The 19,207-nt window shown below is 45.4% G+C and overlaps 1 protein-coding gene across 2 annotated transcripts in view; it reads right to left on the bottom strand.

Annotated features, from left to right (window-relative positions):
* Positions 1–16,563: 16,563 nt before the first annotated feature.
* Positions 16,564–19,207, bottom strand: part of rai14 (retinoic acid induced 14) — a 51,289-nt gene continuing 48,645 nt past the window's right edge. For both annotated transcript variants that reach the window (XM_080017503.1, XM_080017504.1), the window contains 2 exons: positions 18,386–18,451; positions 16,564–18,290 (listed from right to left, as the gene is read on the bottom strand). In XM_080017503.1, the coding sequence (XP_079873629.1) occupies positions 18,204–18,290; positions 18,386–18,451 (153 nt within the window). In that variant the 3' untranslated portion in view covers positions 16,564–18,203. The remainder of the gene's footprint in view (positions 18,291–18,385; positions 18,452–19,207) is intronic.

Raw genomic sequence — 19,207 nt, 5'->3', positions numbered from 1 at the left:
GCACGGCCGCGCGCAAAAGCAGCGGGCGTTCCCGCTCCGCGTTTCCCCATCATCTTTTTTCATCCCAAAGATCGACGCCGTTCCATCAGGGGCAAACGACGGGCCGCGGGGGAGGTTCCTGCGCCCCGATCCAAGTTACGAAACGTATTGAAAATACTCTGTGGGGACCCCCCCCGTGGCCTTCCCTTGTTCGCGTCAAAACTCAAACCAAAACATGCGGCCCCCCATGACCGCTCAGCGGTGTCCGCCGGGGAATCGCGCCGTCCCTCTCCCGCCATTTTCCCGTGGAAAACCCATGACATCATCGCCGATCAGTGGTTTCATCGCGTCTTGGACCGGCCCCGCTGGAGCCGACCGGCACCATCAGGAACGGGTCCACGGGAGGATTTAGCGATGAGTGCACCTTAAAGCCCCGAATTTGAGTTTCCCCGCGGTTCCAAGCCAAGCCCTTTGGCTGGACCTGTGATCGCCGGCCACATTCATTTCCAGATAAGTATTGTTTTGAAATGTTTACTCCGACCGCTCCGTATCGTTCAATATGAACGTGGCCTTACATGTGTTCCATCTCCGCCGTAACCCCGGTGCTTTTCCCCCGGGATTATAATGATTTTTAACTCTCCGAACCAAGGTTCAGCAAATCAAGGATTGGTAATTGGTGTTGATTGGTAATATTTTGAATTTTCTTGATGTTGCCTGATATACATAAATAATACTTTGTGTTAAAAAATAATACCAATAGTAATAATCTTCAATTTTTTATATTCTACTCTATTTTTATTAATTCATTTTAATAGATATATATTTATATCCACTATATATTTATTTAAGAACCTGTGGTCCGGGGTTTAAAAGGTTTCACTTATTTATTTATTTTTATATTTGCACACTTCACAAAAAAACTGAAAAACCCATTGTCAGATTTTTCGGTGCCGGTCTATTATGGTCTATTTTTTTTTTCCCAATCCCGAGTTAATAACTTTGTTGGTATCGTCCCGCTCCCGACCCCCCAAACCCGTCGGCGCGAGCCCCCCCCCCCCCCCCCCCATGGCTGTGCCTCCGTCCCACGGGCAGAGCACCAGACGCCGACGTCCACGGCCTCCGCGGCAGTCAAGCCGTCAACATGTCCGGGGTCATATATAGTATGTCCGTCCGCCCGGTCGGCATATCCAGCCAAGGGCGCGAAAACCAGGGGAAGGAGGTGGGAGAAAAGGAAGGTCAATACCCCCCGAGTTCAGGGAAGAGGGGGAACGGCTGAAGGGCCGGGCGCCACTGCGGCACCAAGCCATTCCAAATGAAAGGGGAGAGAAAAAAAAAGGGTCCTGGGATATCGGATGATTGTCGGCGGTGATTGATCTCGCAACCGGCGATTTCGACACGAATTGGACGACGGCGCGACTGGGCAAAACAGGCTAATCCTTCAAGTGGAGCGGATGGCGTGACTTGTAAAATAAACGCCTTCTGTGCGGGATGAAAATTGTTATGGATTATCGTACAACATCTTGAAAGAAGATGTTTCGGCCTTTTTATACAGTCGCCAGGGCCAGGATTGGCGTAAATATTATTGCGATTGTTGTTTCTTCGGCACAGGTTCATGGGAAAGGCTGCGGAGTGCGATACACTCGCAGATTAGAGCAAACTTTGGGGGTGGCACATTTTCGGCACAACGGGGGGTCGCGCTCGGTGCGGGGAGCTGAGGGGAGTACTGAAAGCGGAGTGGATGGAAGTAAGGGGGAGGCCGGGCAGTGATATATGCGACGAGGCTGATGTAATGGAGGAGAGATAAAGAAGGGGAAGAGAGATGGAGATGGAGAGCAGGGGAGGTTAGACTCAACGTAAATATGTCACCGGCCAGAGAGAATAAGGTATTCTTGGTATTGTTGGTGTCGAAAGGAAATGTAATTCTTTGCATGTGTTACACATGAGAACAAGGATATTGTTTTGGACGACGTCGTGTTGCGCACAGGGGAGAACGCGCACACACACATGTACGTACATATGTGGACTTTTTTTTCTCTTATATATTTTGTATTGTATTTTTTGTATTATGGTATTTTTTATAATACATGTGTCGTCACTGTACATACTGTAATAATTGAGTTAGTTCATAGAAATAATTCATATCTCTAATTCATACCCTATATACCCATAACATAAATTTATCTTACGCATTACATTTACATTTAGTCATTTAGCAGACGCATTTATCCAAAGCCACTCACAATTATTCAAACACCGATGGACTAAATGTTGGCTAAATGTATATATTTGACAATTCTTCTTCTTCTTATTATTATTATTATTTTTAATTCGCACAGTTAAGGTTTTTTTTTACTAATGGACGGCAGCCGCGCACCAAACCTCCGAGTATACGCGTACATTGGAACAATTCTACTTTCCTCCGTACTTTCTCTATCCTCCACTCTTCTGTGTCGCTCCCTCGCAGAGACCTTGTAAAAGTCCAGCTGTGAAGACAAATTCCAGGGCTTCCAGGAAAAAGAGCTATCACACAGCATTAGGCCAAATACTGTTGTTGATTAATCATTTACTAACAGGCTCTGACGTCGCTTCATCTGAGAGAGAGCATTACTCACACACACACACACGCGCGCACGCACGCACGCACGCACGCACGCATGCACGCACGCACGCACGCACACACACTCACACGCACACACACACACTCACACGCACACACACACACTCACACGCACAATCTCTGTTGGACTCATACATACACATTCGTAAACACACACACACACGCACGCGCGCACACACACACACACACACACACACACACACACACACACTCACACGCACAATCTCAGTTGGACTCATACATACACATTCGCAAACACACACACACGCACGCACGCACACACACACACACACACATACACACACACACACACACACACGCACAATCTCAGTTGGACTCATACATACACATTCGCAAACACACACGCACGCACACACACACACACACACAAACTCAGTTTCACTCATACATTCACATTCACAAACACACAGACACACACAGACACACAAACTCAGTTACAGTCATACATACACATTCACAAACACACAGACACACACAGACACACACAATCTTGCACGCGCACACTCGACATGTACAAACGCAGTTACACTCATACACTCAGAAATACACACACATACACACATGTATAAATTCAGTCGCACTCATAATATGAGTGTATATATTATACACACACACACACGCACACACAGACACACTTACATACACTCACATGCTCAAACTCAGTTGCCCTCATGTACTGTATACACAAGCTCTCACATGCATACACTCACATGTACAAACTCAGCTGCAATCATAGATACAAACTCCCTCACACTGACACACTCACACACACACACACACACACACACACACACAAATACACACACACGCCTGTGTCACACAAACTTAGTTGCACTCCTACATACACACTCACATACACACGTATACAGACAAATACATGCACACAAACATGCGTGTACGCATACACACATCCCAAACAAACACCACACACACACACACACACATGCGCCTCTCTCACACACACTCTCTTGGACAAACTCAGTTGCACTCGCACATACACACTCACATCCACACATATTCAGACAAATACATGCGCACACACGCACACACGCACACACACACACACACACACACACACACACACACAGTAACAGTCCCGATACCTAAAGTACTTCAATTGTGCAAGGACCTCTTTCGGCCTCCTATTACCTGGATGAAGCCGTGAGGCCGAGTTGGCTTTGTAATCCGAGCCCTCTCTCTCTCTCTCTCTCTCTCTCTCTCTCTCTCTCTCTCTCTCTCTCTCTCTCTCTCTCTCTCTCTCTCTCTCTCTCTCTCTCTCTCCTCCGTCCATGTGCCTTCCCGCCCTCCAGCAGGTGACAGAGACGGAGAACACCAAGCGGGGAGAAAAGTTGATTCAAAGTGTTTTTTTTCAAGCCCAAAAAAATTAACCCTGGCCAGATAAACGGCGATTATTTTAGCTGAGCAGAACCACATGTGGGGCCGCGTACTCTCAGCCGGAGCCATCACTCTAAGTACGTGGAGATGAATGTCCCGACCAGCATCAGGGGATCAAAGCAACATCAGCGGTTCACATTACTGGATGTACATGTGTCAAAAAGATGGAGGGAGAGACAGGACGAGGGAGGAAAGGCGGGGAGTTTGAAATCCATCCCTCATTAACCCTCGCACAATGACAGCGTTATTCTCATGTTGGTGTTTCGCTCATTACAGCAAACCCAGAACACATGTAGATGGTGGCGTTTGTTGGCGCTTGTAATTAAAGAGCCGGCATGTCGAGAAACAAGCCCTCCCGAGGCCATAACTTGCACAGCGAAACGCAAAATACAGTGTGACTTGTTTTCCCGAAACAAGCGCCGTGAAAAAACAAACAAAAAGAAACTATTCCCCGTATTGCGTGTGTAATACGGGGAATACTCAATATACAAACCGAGAGCATTGATATTCAGTACAGTATATAAATAGATGTATGAACGGCTATGATACACACCTTTGTTTTCACACTGTACACACTGATCTGGTGGTATTGCAGATCTCATTAGGATGTAGCATCGATATCTGTGTGACCTTTTTACTTTTGCACCACGTTTCTTTTTTTCAGCTGATAATATAATAACTTGATAATTAAATCGAGAAACAAACTGTCAGGAGTACGTTCCTTTCGGGTCGATCTCCGAGCTATCGACTCCGATCTCGATACCATCCTCCTGTCTGTGTCACGTCCCTTTTTAAATAGCCAATGTTTATTTATAGCCCCACTACAGAGGTTATGTTCATAATACGTTTCTAAGGAAGACGTGTTTTAGCAATGACTCAGATCTTCAAGTGGATCCAGGAATTCTCTCTCATTTCGCTTTTATTGCAGATAAAGATAAAGAGCAAAATATTATAATCACGGGCGCGCAGTCACTGATGCCGAGGAATGCCCTGACTCCCCAAACTGGGGTCGCGTTTGAAGATGTTTACGTTCTCTCGTAGATATCAGTCACGTTAAAGTAATTAAATCACATTGTATCGGATTTTACACGCAGACGAATCTCAACGATATACAAACAAATTCACTATCGGACTGCACACGTCAAGGAAAGAGCATCTGCTAAATGACATATTTAACTCATTTTATTATTATTTAACCAAAGCAGTTGAGGACATCACGGGAGACGTTTCCTATTTAGGAGTGTTTAGTCTGCGCCGCAGTTCGCCATCTGCACTACAGCTGCCTGGTGGAGGATCCAATTAGGACGGCGCTAATATCCGTTCATTTGCACCAGATCAGCCAAGACGGCGGATTCGGGCGAGACAATTTGGGAGCGCCGGTCGAGACCGGAAAAATTCAGAAAGCGAAACCAAAGTCAGGTCGATCCTGGGATGGATGGACGTGGCCCTCCAGGAGATGACTGTTAGTCCTAGTCTAGAACTAAATCATCTAGTCAAGCGATGTCTCAGAAATGGATTAATTGAAGTGGGATTAGCTTAGTCCTGATTTCGATTAAACCCCACCTGCGAAACCGCCTGTAATCATCTAAATGACATCCACCTACAGCATGGGTCGAGTGATCTAAAAACAATTCCAAGCTAAATAATAGGCGAATTAACGCTGCTTTATTTTTTCTTAACCGTTCCCATCCGTGACGCACGGTGTACAGCTCCTGAAGCCCACTCCTCCCTTCACCTTGGCGCTACATATTGGCTCATATTCCCGGTAAACCCGGCCACTAAAACCATCACCCCCTCCGCCCACTTTCTCCTTCCTCTGCCCTTTAACTCGCGCACCGCCCATCTTTTTCATATTCCCCGCTTCCTCTCTCCTCCTCGCTCTGGCCCTCGGCCCCTGCAGCCGGCTTCTCTTTGAAGTCGGCCGTTAAGAGCCCAGTTAACCCCCTTCCCCAGACGCTGCACTCACTTCTCACCTATTTAATGGCTCGCTCGGTGAGGAGCGTCCGACTCTCACACACACAGGCGCGTGCGCACGCACACACACACGCGCGCGCGCGCGCGCGCGCACACACACACACACACTGTCACACACGAGCAAGCTCAGAAGCACGAACGCAGACACACACACACACACACACACACACACACACACAGTCACACACAAGCAAGCTCAGACGCACAAACGCAGACACACACACACACGCTTACGCACACGCACGCACGCACGCACACACACACACACACACACACACTGTCACACACAAGCAAGCTCAGACGCACAAACGCAGACACACACGCGCGCTTACACACACGCATGCACACACGCATACGCACGCACGCACACACACACACACACACACACACACACACGCGCACACGCATACGCACGCACGCACACACACACACACACACATACACACACACACATGCATGCACACACGCTCGCACACACACACACACACACACACACACACACACGCACACACACACAGATTATTCGATTTCGATTATTGTGTGTGTGTGTGTGTGTGTGTGTGTGTGTGTGTGTGTGTGTGTGTGTGTGTGTGTGTGTGTCTGTGAGAGAGAGAGAGAGAGATCCTGGTTGTTTGACTCAGTTTGCAATTAGCCCCCTTCTCTTTGAAAGCTGGCGAGTCAGTGATGAGTCAGGGAGAAGCCGGTAAGAGAGCAGACCATCACCGAGAGCCTTTCAAGCACTCACTACGTGTGTTTACATCAAAGAACCACGCGGTGCTGTTAACAAGGGGGCATTTTGGAGATCTGAGCGTGTGTTTGTGTGTGTGTGTGGTTGTGTGTGTGTGTGTGTGTGTGTGTGTGTGTGTGTGTGTGTGTGTGTGTGCGTGGGTTTGTGGTTGCGTGCGTGCGAAAAATCAGGTGTACGGGTGGTACGGAGCGCTGAGCCGAGGGAGCGTGGAGTCGCGTTCAGAGGATATTCCATACGCAAACACACACATCCTGACATCCCATAATAACTTCCTCAGAAGCGACAGCAGCGCAGCGTTGAGCTATTTAAGACCAGCAAGTCTTGGAGATGGTGGGAGGGATTCTCTCTCTCTCTTTCTCTCTCCGTCTCACCCTCTCTCTCTCTCTCGCGCCCCCTCTCTCTCTCTCTCTCTCTTTCTGTCATTAATAATATGATATTGTCCCATCTGTCGGGGGAGCCAGTGTGGAGCACGTGTTTCCAGTTAGGATCATCAGAACCTGATGTGGGGAAGGCCTGGGTGAACGAGTATAGCGACTGAGACTGGGAAACCTGGCCCAGAAGGAGGATGGGAGGATGGGAGGACGGGGAGAGGTGATTAGACGACCGCTTCTCCACCATTCCGCTGCAGGGGAACACCGATACTGTACATCAGAGGTATAATGCATGCGCTTGATGTGACTAATGACTCAGAATGTAATTTAAACTCTAATCTCCCCATTTGAAGATCATGAGCCAATAGTTACAAAAAAACAAAAAAACAACAAAAAAAAAAAACAACAACCTTTGTTTCTAATGGTGCAATCACTCAACGTGGGGGTAAACAGTTTGCTTCTCGTTTGCGTACATTTCTCCCTTGAAATCGAATCTTTCCAGCGGCTTTTCAACATGCACACCTATTTTATCATGCAATGGTTTTCCCACCCTAAGTCCCGTGTTTCAAGGTTGTGACCCTCCAACTATAAAATAATACACGTACAATGGAAAAGTTAATTGTATTAAGTTCTCACATGCACTTTGGTACTGTATTAGCTCCATACTCAATTTGCTCCAGAAAGTTGCAGGATATACTGTATATAAGTCTTGTAGTTTTTGATCCAGAGCTAAAAAAAACTGGGCTGGTCTGGGTCTGGAACCCAAAACACATTACTAATAAGTTTATCTTCTAAACGCAGGTTGCTCACTCGAGAAGAATACTACTGAATACCACCGAGCAAAACTCTGCTAATGAATGATTTATCGATTTGCATGGAATTCAAAACAAGCATAATCCAATCTACGTTGGGATCTGTCCTCAGCAGGAGGTTCCCGAAATGCCCAAATATTCTCCACACCCTCCACTTGCAACAAACAATTCCAATGCTTCAATTTGCCTAAATACGGTGGACCCGTCTGCACTCTGCCCACACGTACCCACGTAGACAGAGGAACGGAAATGCAACCGGGCGGGACTTAAAGGTGCGGTGTGCAGATGTGGCAGAGCCGCCTGCCACACCCCACCCGAGTGGTGTTTTCAGGGCCCTCCGACACAGGCAGAGATGTTGCAAACACGCCAGTTTGTTGTAGAGAGTGGGCGAGATGTAACAAGCCGGGAGCGGGTGGAACATTGTCTTGAAAGAGGCTCTCACCGTGTGTGTGTGTGTGTGTGTGTGTGTGTGTGTGTGTGTGTGTGTGTGTGTGTGAGGATGGGGGTTTTACCTGTTGCTTATTGATTTCTCTGACCAGCAACAGGCGTACAGCCACCCTGATCCCGAGCCGTATTACCTAGACCCAAGACAGGCGTGGCTGCTTAAACCACACCACCCCCACACCACAGTAGAAATGGAATGTAATGGTCATACAGTAAGTATGTTTTAATGAGTGTATAATCCCAAAATAAGAATTGTTGCGTTGGGGTCACCTTAGAACGAGTCCCTTATGTCTTTTTTTTTTTTTTTTTCACAGCACCCGAAAGGTCACCGTAGCTTCTCCTACATCATTGGAAAAGGGAGGGGTGAGGGACACACTGCACCTTTGAAAAATATGTCTCCTAGACCCCGGTGCAATCCCAGTAACGACGCTGCCCCATCGCGCCGGGCTTCGTTCAGGCCCCCGCTGGAACCTCCTGGTCGGCTGATCCGCCGTCCCCCGGAGCCGCGCGGTGAAACTCTACCTCGGTGACCTGGGTTCGCGCTGCCAGTCTGCGCTATGATATCACGCCGTGTATCGCTGTGTTCTAGGGGAATACCACTCAATTTAGGAAATCGCACTGCTATCATTATTGCATAGTGCCGCCAAATCAGTTTCCAGAGAACACTCGAGACCCCTCTCTCGCGGAGCCAGAAACCCGAGATCCCCGAAACGTTTTGAATCTGTGATGTCATCCCTATCTGCAGCCTGGAGCTATTCTACTGACAATCAAGACGAGGTTCAATTTTGTGAACTCATGCAAAGTTGGTCGAAAAAATGTTCGCAGCGTTGGATCTAGTTCTGAACCAGAAACCCCCCCCCCCACCCGGTTCTCCCTGGGGAATCTACTCTCACAGTCACCTTTTCCAACTTTCTTCAATTGATTCTCTTTGGAACTGTACATTGGTCATGGTAGTGAGTGGTTCTCTGATAAAGATCACATCGTGCTTTGAAAAAAAACCATACATTGCAAAGATTTGGTGCTCTTCCCTTTTTAGTGCCGCGGTCTCCGCGGTAATGCATGCCTCGTGACGGTCCAAGATCAAAGCCTGCCAGGAACCTGTCCGTCCCGTCTGCCCTCGCTGCATCTCTCACGTCGTTATTATTGAATATAGATCGGCGTGTCCGCGGCCTCCACCCGAGAGCCGCTCGCGGGTTCCCGGGCGGCGCTTCCGCGGTAATGTCATCTTTGCTCTAACGTGCCGCAGCCCAAACGGGGGTCACGGGGATTCCTTGAGGAAACGTGACCTGTATCGTTTGGATCGTCTCAATTTGCTCTGGTCCAGCGAGAGGACCTTCACATCTGAGAGCCATGTTGCAGTATAACAACCGAGACTATTACAGACGTTCTGCATGCATAATGCGTGTGTGTGTGTGTGTGTGTGTGTGTGTGTGTGTGTGTGTGTGTGTGTGTTTGTGTAGATCTGTCTGTGTGTATATGTCTACGTGAATGTCTGGGTGTGTGTGTGTGTGTGTGTGTGTGTGTGTGTGTGTGTGTGTGTGTGTATCTGTGTGTATGTGTGTGTGTGTGTGTGTGTTTGTGTAGATCTGTCTGTGTGTATATGTCTAGGTGCATGTCTGGGTGTGTGTGTGTGTGTATGTGTGTGTGTGTGTGTGTGTGTTTGTGGGCTGTAGGCGAGGTTACATCTTGCAGTAATTATGCTGCATGCGTCTTGTACGCCCCTCCGCTCGTCTACTGAAGGGTCTTGTTACCGGGCCAGAGCGCTTGATGGCTCCGTAGCTGAGGGTTGCATGGAAACAGCGACATGTTAACTACCTGACTATCAAATGCGGTTGTATTAGATGAAACACCAGCGTGTAAACAACGCCGACAAGCCACAGAGATCTTGAGCAACGTGTGAGGAGGAGGAGAAAAAAAAAAAAAAGCATTTGGATTGGGATTAAAAGAGAGAGACGTAAGAGGAAAAAGATGGGGAGTGCGATGGGGAGAATGGGAGACCGTTGCCGTGGAACGCGGGGAGCAGCAAACAGAAGACGTAGAGAGGAAGCGATCAGATTTGATTATACAGCGCGTTATTGATCCCCCGGCGGGAAATTCGGCAGACCAGATCACAGCGATCACCGTGAAATAAACAATTATGAGAAACAATTATTGTAAAATACACAAACAAGGTCAGTATAAGTGACCGTCACTACACTTGAGAAAAGCCTCTTAACCCAGTATAATAGATAAAAGATTTATACTGTGGGCATTGTGCATATACACCGATCAGCCACAACATTGAAACCACTGACGGGCGAAGTCAATAACATTGTTCATCTCGTTCCAATGGCACCTGTCAAGGGGTGGGATATATTAGGCAGCAAGTGAACAGTCAGTTCTTGAAGTTGATGGGTTGGAAGCAGGAAAAATGGGCAAGCGTAAGGATCTGAGCCACTTTGACAAGGACCTAATTGTGATGGTTAGACGACTGGGTCAGAGCATCTCCAAAACGGCAGGTCTAGAAGGGTGTTCCCGGTATGCAGTGGTTAGTACCTACCAAAAGTGGCCCAAGGAAGGACAACCAGTGAACCAGCGACAGGGTCATGGGTTCCCATGGACTCGCTGGTAAACATGGGGAATGAAGTCTAGCCCGTCTGGTTCAATCCCACAGTAGAGCTACTGTAGCACAATTGGTGAAAAAGTTAATGCTGCGATGATAGAAAGGTGTCAGAACACACAGTGCATCACAGCTTGGTGTGTATGGAGCTGTGTAGCTGCAGACCGGTCAGAGTGTCCATGTCAGGGTGTCCACCGCCAAAAGCTCCTACGATGGGCACGCGAGCATCAGAACTGGACCATGGAGCAATGGAGGCCTGAAAGGTGGCTTGGTCTGATCAATTATGTTTTCTTCTACATCATGTGGATTGCCGGAGTTAGGGTCCAATCCGATGGAGCATCTGTGGGATGTGCTGATCCATGGGGGCCCCCACCTCGCAACTTCCAGGACTTAAAGGATCTGCTGCTGATGTCTTGGTGCCAGATACCACAGGATACCTTCAGAGGTCTTGTGGAGTCCACGGGTCACAGCTGTTTTGGTGGTGCGGTGGGGAGCTACACAATACAAGTGGTTATTAGTGGAGGTTTTAATGTTGTGGCTGATTGGTGTACAGTATACACATGTATATAGAATATTATTATATGTAGTACACGTTGAGCACACAACTGCCCATAAAATATATGCAATGGATGATGATAATAATACAAATTCTACAGTTTTTAAATTTTATGAATATTCCCCTTAATGAAGTTATTTTATCTTATTTTATGTGAAAGTGAGGAAAGAGACAAAACATAAAATGAGAAAAATAACGAAAGTAATAACAGTAATAAAAATACTAATAATAATTGTAATAATAATAATTACACTAATGATAATAATAGCGATAACAATAATAATAATAATAATAATACTACTAGTACTACTAATACTGCTAGTGCTACTACTACTACAAATAATAATAATAATAATAATAATAATAATAATAATAATAATAATAATAATAATAATAATAATATTACTAGTACTACTGGTACTACTCATACTGCTAGTACTACTACTACAAATAATTATAATAATAATAATAATAATAATAATAATAATAATAATCATAATCATAATAATAATACTATTACTACTTCAACTAGTACTACTACTACTACTACATCTACTACTACTCATACTACTACTACTGCTACTACTACTAATAATAATAATATAAATAAAATAAAGATAAAATAAGATAAGATAACTTAATTAAGGGTGCTGAATTTCCCCCTTAATTAAGTTATCTTATCTTATTTTATGTGAAAGTCAGGAAAAAGATAATAAAGAATATAAGAAAATAACAAAAGTAATAATAATAATAATAATAATAATAATAATAATAATAATAATATTAATAATATAATAATGACATGCTTTCAATACGATGCTTGAAAAGATGGATAGTAAAGGCTTCAAGGGGATCTTCACTAGTTTATAGCGTAGGCCAGTTAATGAAAGTTTTTCTCAGCAGAGGCTTTAAATCCTACGCATGTCAAACAAGGTCTTTTATTTCCCTCTGGCAGCCCTGTGCACTCAGAGCTCATCGAGGAGACACATCTAAACACATCCCTGTGGTCCCAACGCTCTGCCAAGAGGAACGACGACTTTTCTCTTTGACTCTCTTTACTGCAGCTGCTGAGCTCCCTGCTGACCGGAGCCGTGCAGCCACTCACCGTGGCGTGGATACTGTGCACACCCAAACCCGAGCGGCAGGTTAACAGGCGGCTCCCCATCGCATTACTCGCTGCCACGACCCCACCCGAATTCTCCCACTGAAACTATAACTCGGCCGATAGATCATCCCCCTGAGTGGTGGGGATGCAGGAGGCTCAAAGCATCCCATCGAGGTTGTCTGAGGAGAAAAATGAAGCGGCTGCAGTAAAGCTGGATCCACACTGCCCCCTAGTGGAGGTTGCAGGAAAGGTTATTCCCTAAAGGTCACTCAGTTTAAGCCGATTCCCAAACGTGTAGGTTTAGCACCTTAAGTGTTTAAGGATTCACGCCGCAGTGGAATCACGTCGGCCCGTGGAGGGGATTCGGCTTCATGTATCGGGAAACGCATTATCTAGGTATGTCCTGAATTCAAGCTTTCAGACAGAGAGACTCCTCACACTGGAGATAGGAACACAGCCTACGTAAGTTGGCCAAAGATTTATCTTGGTTGGAATTTTGCAAAATCCATTTGTCAAGCGCGGCCTTGTATCATCATTGTTTAAACATACACAGACAACATGGCTATGTGACAGTTTCCATTTTAACAAGCTTTTTCTATGAAAGTAATAATCTGGATATGAGAACTCCGCTGTCGAACCCGAACCCGGCGAAACCTTTAATTCTTTTCCTCCCTGGAACAGTTAAAGTCACATGGCGGGATGAGCTCCATGTCCTTTTGCAATCTCCTTCTTCTTATTGTGTTCTTGCAAAATCCCTCTTTTCATCTTCTCTCTCTTTTCACAGCCAGTTCATCATTTCTCAATAACAAACTTATTTCCTTATTTCTTCTCCTGTTGTTTCTGAAGGGCCCGACTGTCACCACCTGCACTCTCCAAACCTTCTGAAGATTGCTTTTTTTTTTTTACTATTTTGTTCATTGTGTTTGTGTTTAAACTAGATAAGAAGAACATTCTTTTTGAGGGCTCTATGTTTCCAGGATCCTAAGTTCACAGGGTCATAAGTTCCCAAAGTCCTATGTTCCCAGGGCCCTATTTTCCCGGGCCCTATGTTCCCAAGGGCTAATGTTGCCAGGGTCCTACTGTATGTTCCAAGGGTCCTATGTTCCTAGGGTCCCAAGTTCCCAGGGACCTTTGTTCCCAAGGTCAAATGTTCCCAGGCTCCTATGTTCCCTAAGGTCCCAAGTTCCCAAGGTCAAATGTTCCCAGGCTCCTACCATCTTTCCCAGGGTCCTGTTCCAAGGGTCCTATGTTCCCAAGGTTGTCTGTTCCCAGGGTCCTATGTTCCCAGGGCACTATGTTCCCAGTGTCCCGTTTCAAGTTAAAATATTTCCTAAATATTGTCCAGTTTTTTTTGTTTTTTTTTTAATTATTGGAACGAGGCTTCAAAACATCTTTATAAACACAAGAAAACCAATGGTTATCATTATCTTTGAATTTGACAAAACTGTTACATTTGTGGTGTTCCAGGTCCTATCATTAACCCTATGCCTACCGCTAAATTAACCCTAACCCTAACCTAACCCATTATGTGTTATTTAGAGCTTGGGAACATAGGACCCTGGGGACATAGGACCCTTTGTTATGTTCTCATTATGTGACATATAAATGTGGGGAACACAGGACCTGGAAACATAGGATTCTTTGTGGGGTGACATATAAATGTGGGGAACATGAACAGGACCTGGGAATATAGGAGCCTGGGAACATAGGACCTGGGAACATAGGACCCTTTGTGGGGTGACATAAATGTGGGGAACATGAACAGGACCTAGGAATATAGGACCTGGGAACATAGGACCTGGGAACTTAGGGCCCTAGGAACCTAGGACCTGGGAACATATAACCCTGGGAACATAGGACCTGGGAACTTAGGGCCCTAGGAACCTAGGACCTGGGAACATAGGATCTGGGAACATGAACAGGACCTGGGAACATAGAACCCTGGGAACATAGGACCCTGGGAACATAGGACCTGGGAACATAGGACCTGGTAACATAGGACCTGGTAACATAGGACCCTTTGTGGGGTGACATAAATGTGGGGAACATGAACAGGACCTAGGAACATAGGACCTGGGAACATAGGACCTGGGAACTTAGGGCCCTAGGAACCTAGGACCTGGGAACATAGAACCCTGGGAACATAGGACCTGGGAACTTAGGGCCCTAGGAACCTAGGACCTGGGAACATAGGACCTGGGAACATGAACAGGACCTGGGAACATAGAACCCTGGGAACATAGGACCCTGGGAACATAGGACCTGGGAACATAGGACCTGGGAACATAGGACCTGGGAACATAGGACCTGGGAACTTAGGACCCTGGGAACTTAGGAAAGACCCCACATGAAATCTTCCCTTTCTTCTCCATCACCATCCACTCGGCTTCTCTCATTTCTCCTTTTTTTTGCAGAGAACTTTGACGAGTTCCCTTTGAAACAAGATCTGAAAAAATGGTTTCTTCTTTTTAAGTCGGTCGTCATTCTAACCCTGTATTCTCATTCAACTTCTCTCCCCTTTCTGTGCATAGGTGGATCCTGAAAGAATCATCGGCGGGTTTGAAAGCTGCCATCAGAATTACGCCACTTCATTTAGATTATTTCTGTAGATTTGTGAGAGATTAACACCGGATATAATAAAAAAATAAATTTAAAAAACGACAATAATGCCACAATAAAGCTTGGTAGTACTATCCCTCCTGTCCGTTCCTTTGGAAAATGATCCTAAGAACATGTACGACATCATCCATCACTGCCACTACCGTCCACCGGTAAAGAGTAGTAAAGAGTTTTCAAGCCAACCCAAGCACAGTGCAAGCAAAGCATAATAAATAAGACAATCCATCTTAAATGTATATAATGCACAGATCCGCATGTAACTTAAATAATATACGTGCATCTCAATATAATAAATCTTTAACTCATTTCTCCGAATCCAACAGATTGTTTTGGTTAACGGGTGGGGGAATCACTTACACGGACCGTTTGGGAGACGTGGTCCGGGGGGCTCGGCTGCGGTGGCGGAGCGCCACTTTCCGCTCCACTTCGCACATCGCGCAGGTACGAAACCGACGACAGGTCACCGCAGCCGATTCCAAGCCCTGACCCGGGAGGCCTGGAGGTAGAACAGAGGAATGTAATATGAGTTTGGAAGGGTGGATGGTGTGCAGATGGATGACTCGGCGCCGGGGCTGGCAGCACATAAGAGAGGACGGGGAGTGAGGAGCAGCAGACCAAGGGTGGAAGGAGGAAGAGTACAGAAAATATATATATATATATATTTTTCCCCCAGATTCGCAAATATTGAGGCGCAATTGATTTAGTCCGCGTTACGGTTTGACTTTCGTCACAGGGCAAGTGCAATGTTACAGGTTATGTAATAAAGGTGGAACAAATTCTGCTTGTACCCTCTCCTTTTGGATATCCTCTGAGGATTACAGTCGGTTCGGGAGGGATGTTAGAAAATAATGGAAAATGTCTCCAACTGGATTGGTTTACCTCCTTTGAAACTTCCCTTTCTTCTTGACCCAAAGAGGTGTCGGTTACTTTTCATCCCTCAGCGGATCCACGCAATGTTCGCTGTTTTTCAACGCAGGCCTTATCGAGATTTAACATGGGGTTTTTTTGAAGTCTTAAAAGTTGCATGGGGAGTGGGGAGTTGGTTTGTAATAAAGTGTTCACCTTTTATAGTCTTCTACATTTGGAACAATAAAAAACAACACATAAAATGAGTAATTATTTATGAATAAAAGTAATATAAAGAATGTGTTCTTTATCATTTAATAAAGTGTATTGTATTTGTACAGTATAAATAAAAAAAAAGATTGTTTTCAAATTAATTATATATTTTTGGACACATTAATTACATGTTTTTCCACAAGAAATGAGCTGCTCTTTATGATATTGTGTATAGGATAAATCAACACACTACGGAGACGCATGAAAACCGCATCACAATTTATTTCAAGTGGGCGCAAACAGTCGGCAACACCGGTTTCCATTTTCACTGTAAAACAACAAAGAAAAAAAAAAGCTGTAGAGAGAGAGAGAGAGTTCTGTGCTTCTTTTTAATCGCTTCCCCGATCAACTTAACCCACGCGGCCTGACTGTCGGCGTCGGCGTGTGAGAGAATCTCAATCAGGTCAGGTGGAAATGTGATCCCATTCAATCAGATTGAGGTTTAGTATTTTGTCGAGCGTTAAACAATCCGTGCATTCTCAATAAGGAGAAAGGACGCTATGAAAACGGTGTGATTCCATACCGAAAGGGGGAGCGATATCAGAAGGGTTTGGAGTTTTTCGGAAACGAATTGGGAAACCCTTCGTCGCACAAACGGAGGACGCCGCGGGATGACGAGGCGAGACGGAAGGCCCCGGGCCGCAGCCTCAGCTGACGCGTGGAGGAGTGAGCTTCGCGCAGGCACATGACAGGAAACACCACCAGGCATTTTAGGAGCTTTTAGACAAGTACACTCCTCGTCCTTCTTCTAAACGGACCGGCACTTTCCATTTTCAACAACCGGGCTTAGTTAGTTAGAGAAGTTGAAATGTAGACAATGTGAGATTCTCAAGTCGTCGCCACCCCGCCAAAAAAATGTAGAGTGCACGTTGGTGAATTCAGTGAGAAACAATAACGTTGTTTTTGTTTTTTTCTGTATCTGAAATCACTTATATTCTTACGGCGCTGTAGAGGAGAAGCTGGACAACAGAGGGACATTCAGGTGACACCGGGCGTCTTAGTGCGTTAATAGCGTTTCATTAATTCACACACAAAAACACACAACAAGGTAAGTCAAAGACACTGATATCAAACGTCTTCATTGTTCTTTTTTTTTTAACTGTCACACATTGAAAAAAAAAAATGCCATGCTGTTACAATTTTAATAAAATACATTTCTTTTTTTTCGTTTTTTTTTTTAATAAAAGGTTTGTGCTAATATGAAAATATTCTATAGGGAACACTATCATGTATTTCTTTGTCGTAATATGTCCGAAAGGCATTTCTGTTCATCCGTTCAGGTGGCGACACGTGCATCGTAATAAGTAAATAATTCTGATTGTATCACAAAAAAAATGTGGACGAGGGAACAACGTGAAACTAACACTGTTGATTGAATTCAATTCCTATAAGAGCAGCCGCATTTCAGTCCTTCATCGCTACAGAACTAGTAACACAGAAACTAAGACAAAGTCATTATAAAAAAATAATAATAATGTCTCCAAGTGAATATTCAGTTGGCTCGGTAACCACGGAGACCACACGGCCTAAAATAAGTTGCTATTGACTGAATGGTCAGACCTTTAAGTGTTAAGTGTTTTGTACCCTCTACTTCGATCTGCTGTCGGGCGCGACCTTTTGACCTTGTAATGCGATTAATCACGTCAACAAATCGACCAAAGTACTTTTACAAAATTCGTGGATATCAATTTGCAAAAGCCGGTTCCTCTCAATGACGGAAAAGAAAAGTCTCCCGGGAACCGTTTGGGCGGACGTGCTATCTTTTAGAAGCACGATGGCTTGGGCAGAGGGACTGGACGGGAAGCGGCGGCTTTGAGCGGAGGAAGCTCAAGGCGAGCGGCGTCTCAGCAGGGCTCCTTGGCCGGACTCGGCATCTTGCACATCATCAGGATCTGCTTCAGAGCTCTTTGGACGTCCTCGTCCATTTGACCCTGCAACGCGACACAAATGCGGTCTTGAGAAATTTCGCCGTTTACAATATTGCGGATGAATCGACACCGAGCCGCCTCGCGTTCCATGCGCGTACCTGCACCGCGTAGAGGAGATGCATCCTGTAGACGGACACTATGTCATGATGCTGCTTCTTGGACTCCTGGACAAGCACATGCAAAAAGTAATGTTTTAATACTATAGCATAACATAATATTACAAGAAATCAAATGGAATCACTGGTTTCTTTTCCGATATGTGTTATTTGACATGACGTCCCTGTGTTCTCATATGTGACCCACCACAGATTTGAGGTACTTTTGGTGCCGTTTCACTCCCCCCCCCCCCCCCCGCGTCATTCGAAAGTGGAGAATCAGAGCTTCAAAACAAGGTGTCACTCGTGTGAATCAAGCAAATATTTATTGAAAGCCATAGCTTGTTAATGACCAGGGTGCGGAAAACTGTGTTCCTGAGATGACCGCCCTCAAAGTTTTCCGTCTTGTTGACGGAAGCGACGTCAGCTTTTCTTCTTCGCGTGTTACGCCGCCTACACAACAATGAATCGAGGTGTGTGTGTAAAACACGTAAGATTTAAAGGTTGAACTCTTATCAAAACGGTTTCACATTGTGACGTGACATCACATGGAATATGGAGGAATGATCTTCACCTGGACGCTCACTTTAAAGGAAACCATCGATCGGCGTTGTTCAGTGGTGTTCAGTGTCTCGGTAAGTGAACTGTGTTTCCCTATGTAATCTAACGGGAATATTTAACTCCACGGTTTAACTTTTTTTTTTACTATTTATAAATCAAACTCGGTTTTGAAAATATTAAATTAAATTATTTTGAAAATATATTTTTTTTTTGGAAAAAACACAAAGGAACACGTATCTGGAAAAATCATATTTTCCTTCTAGA

This window comes from Zeus faber (assembly GCF_960531495.2).
Source record: "Zeus faber genome assembly, chromosome: 17".
In the NCBI taxonomy this organism is placed as follows: Eukaryota; Metazoa; Chordata; class Actinopteri; order Zeiformes; family Zeidae; genus Zeus; species Zeus faber.
Note: the sequence above shows the minus strand (reverse complement) of the source record. Positions and strands in the feature narration are given on the sequence as shown.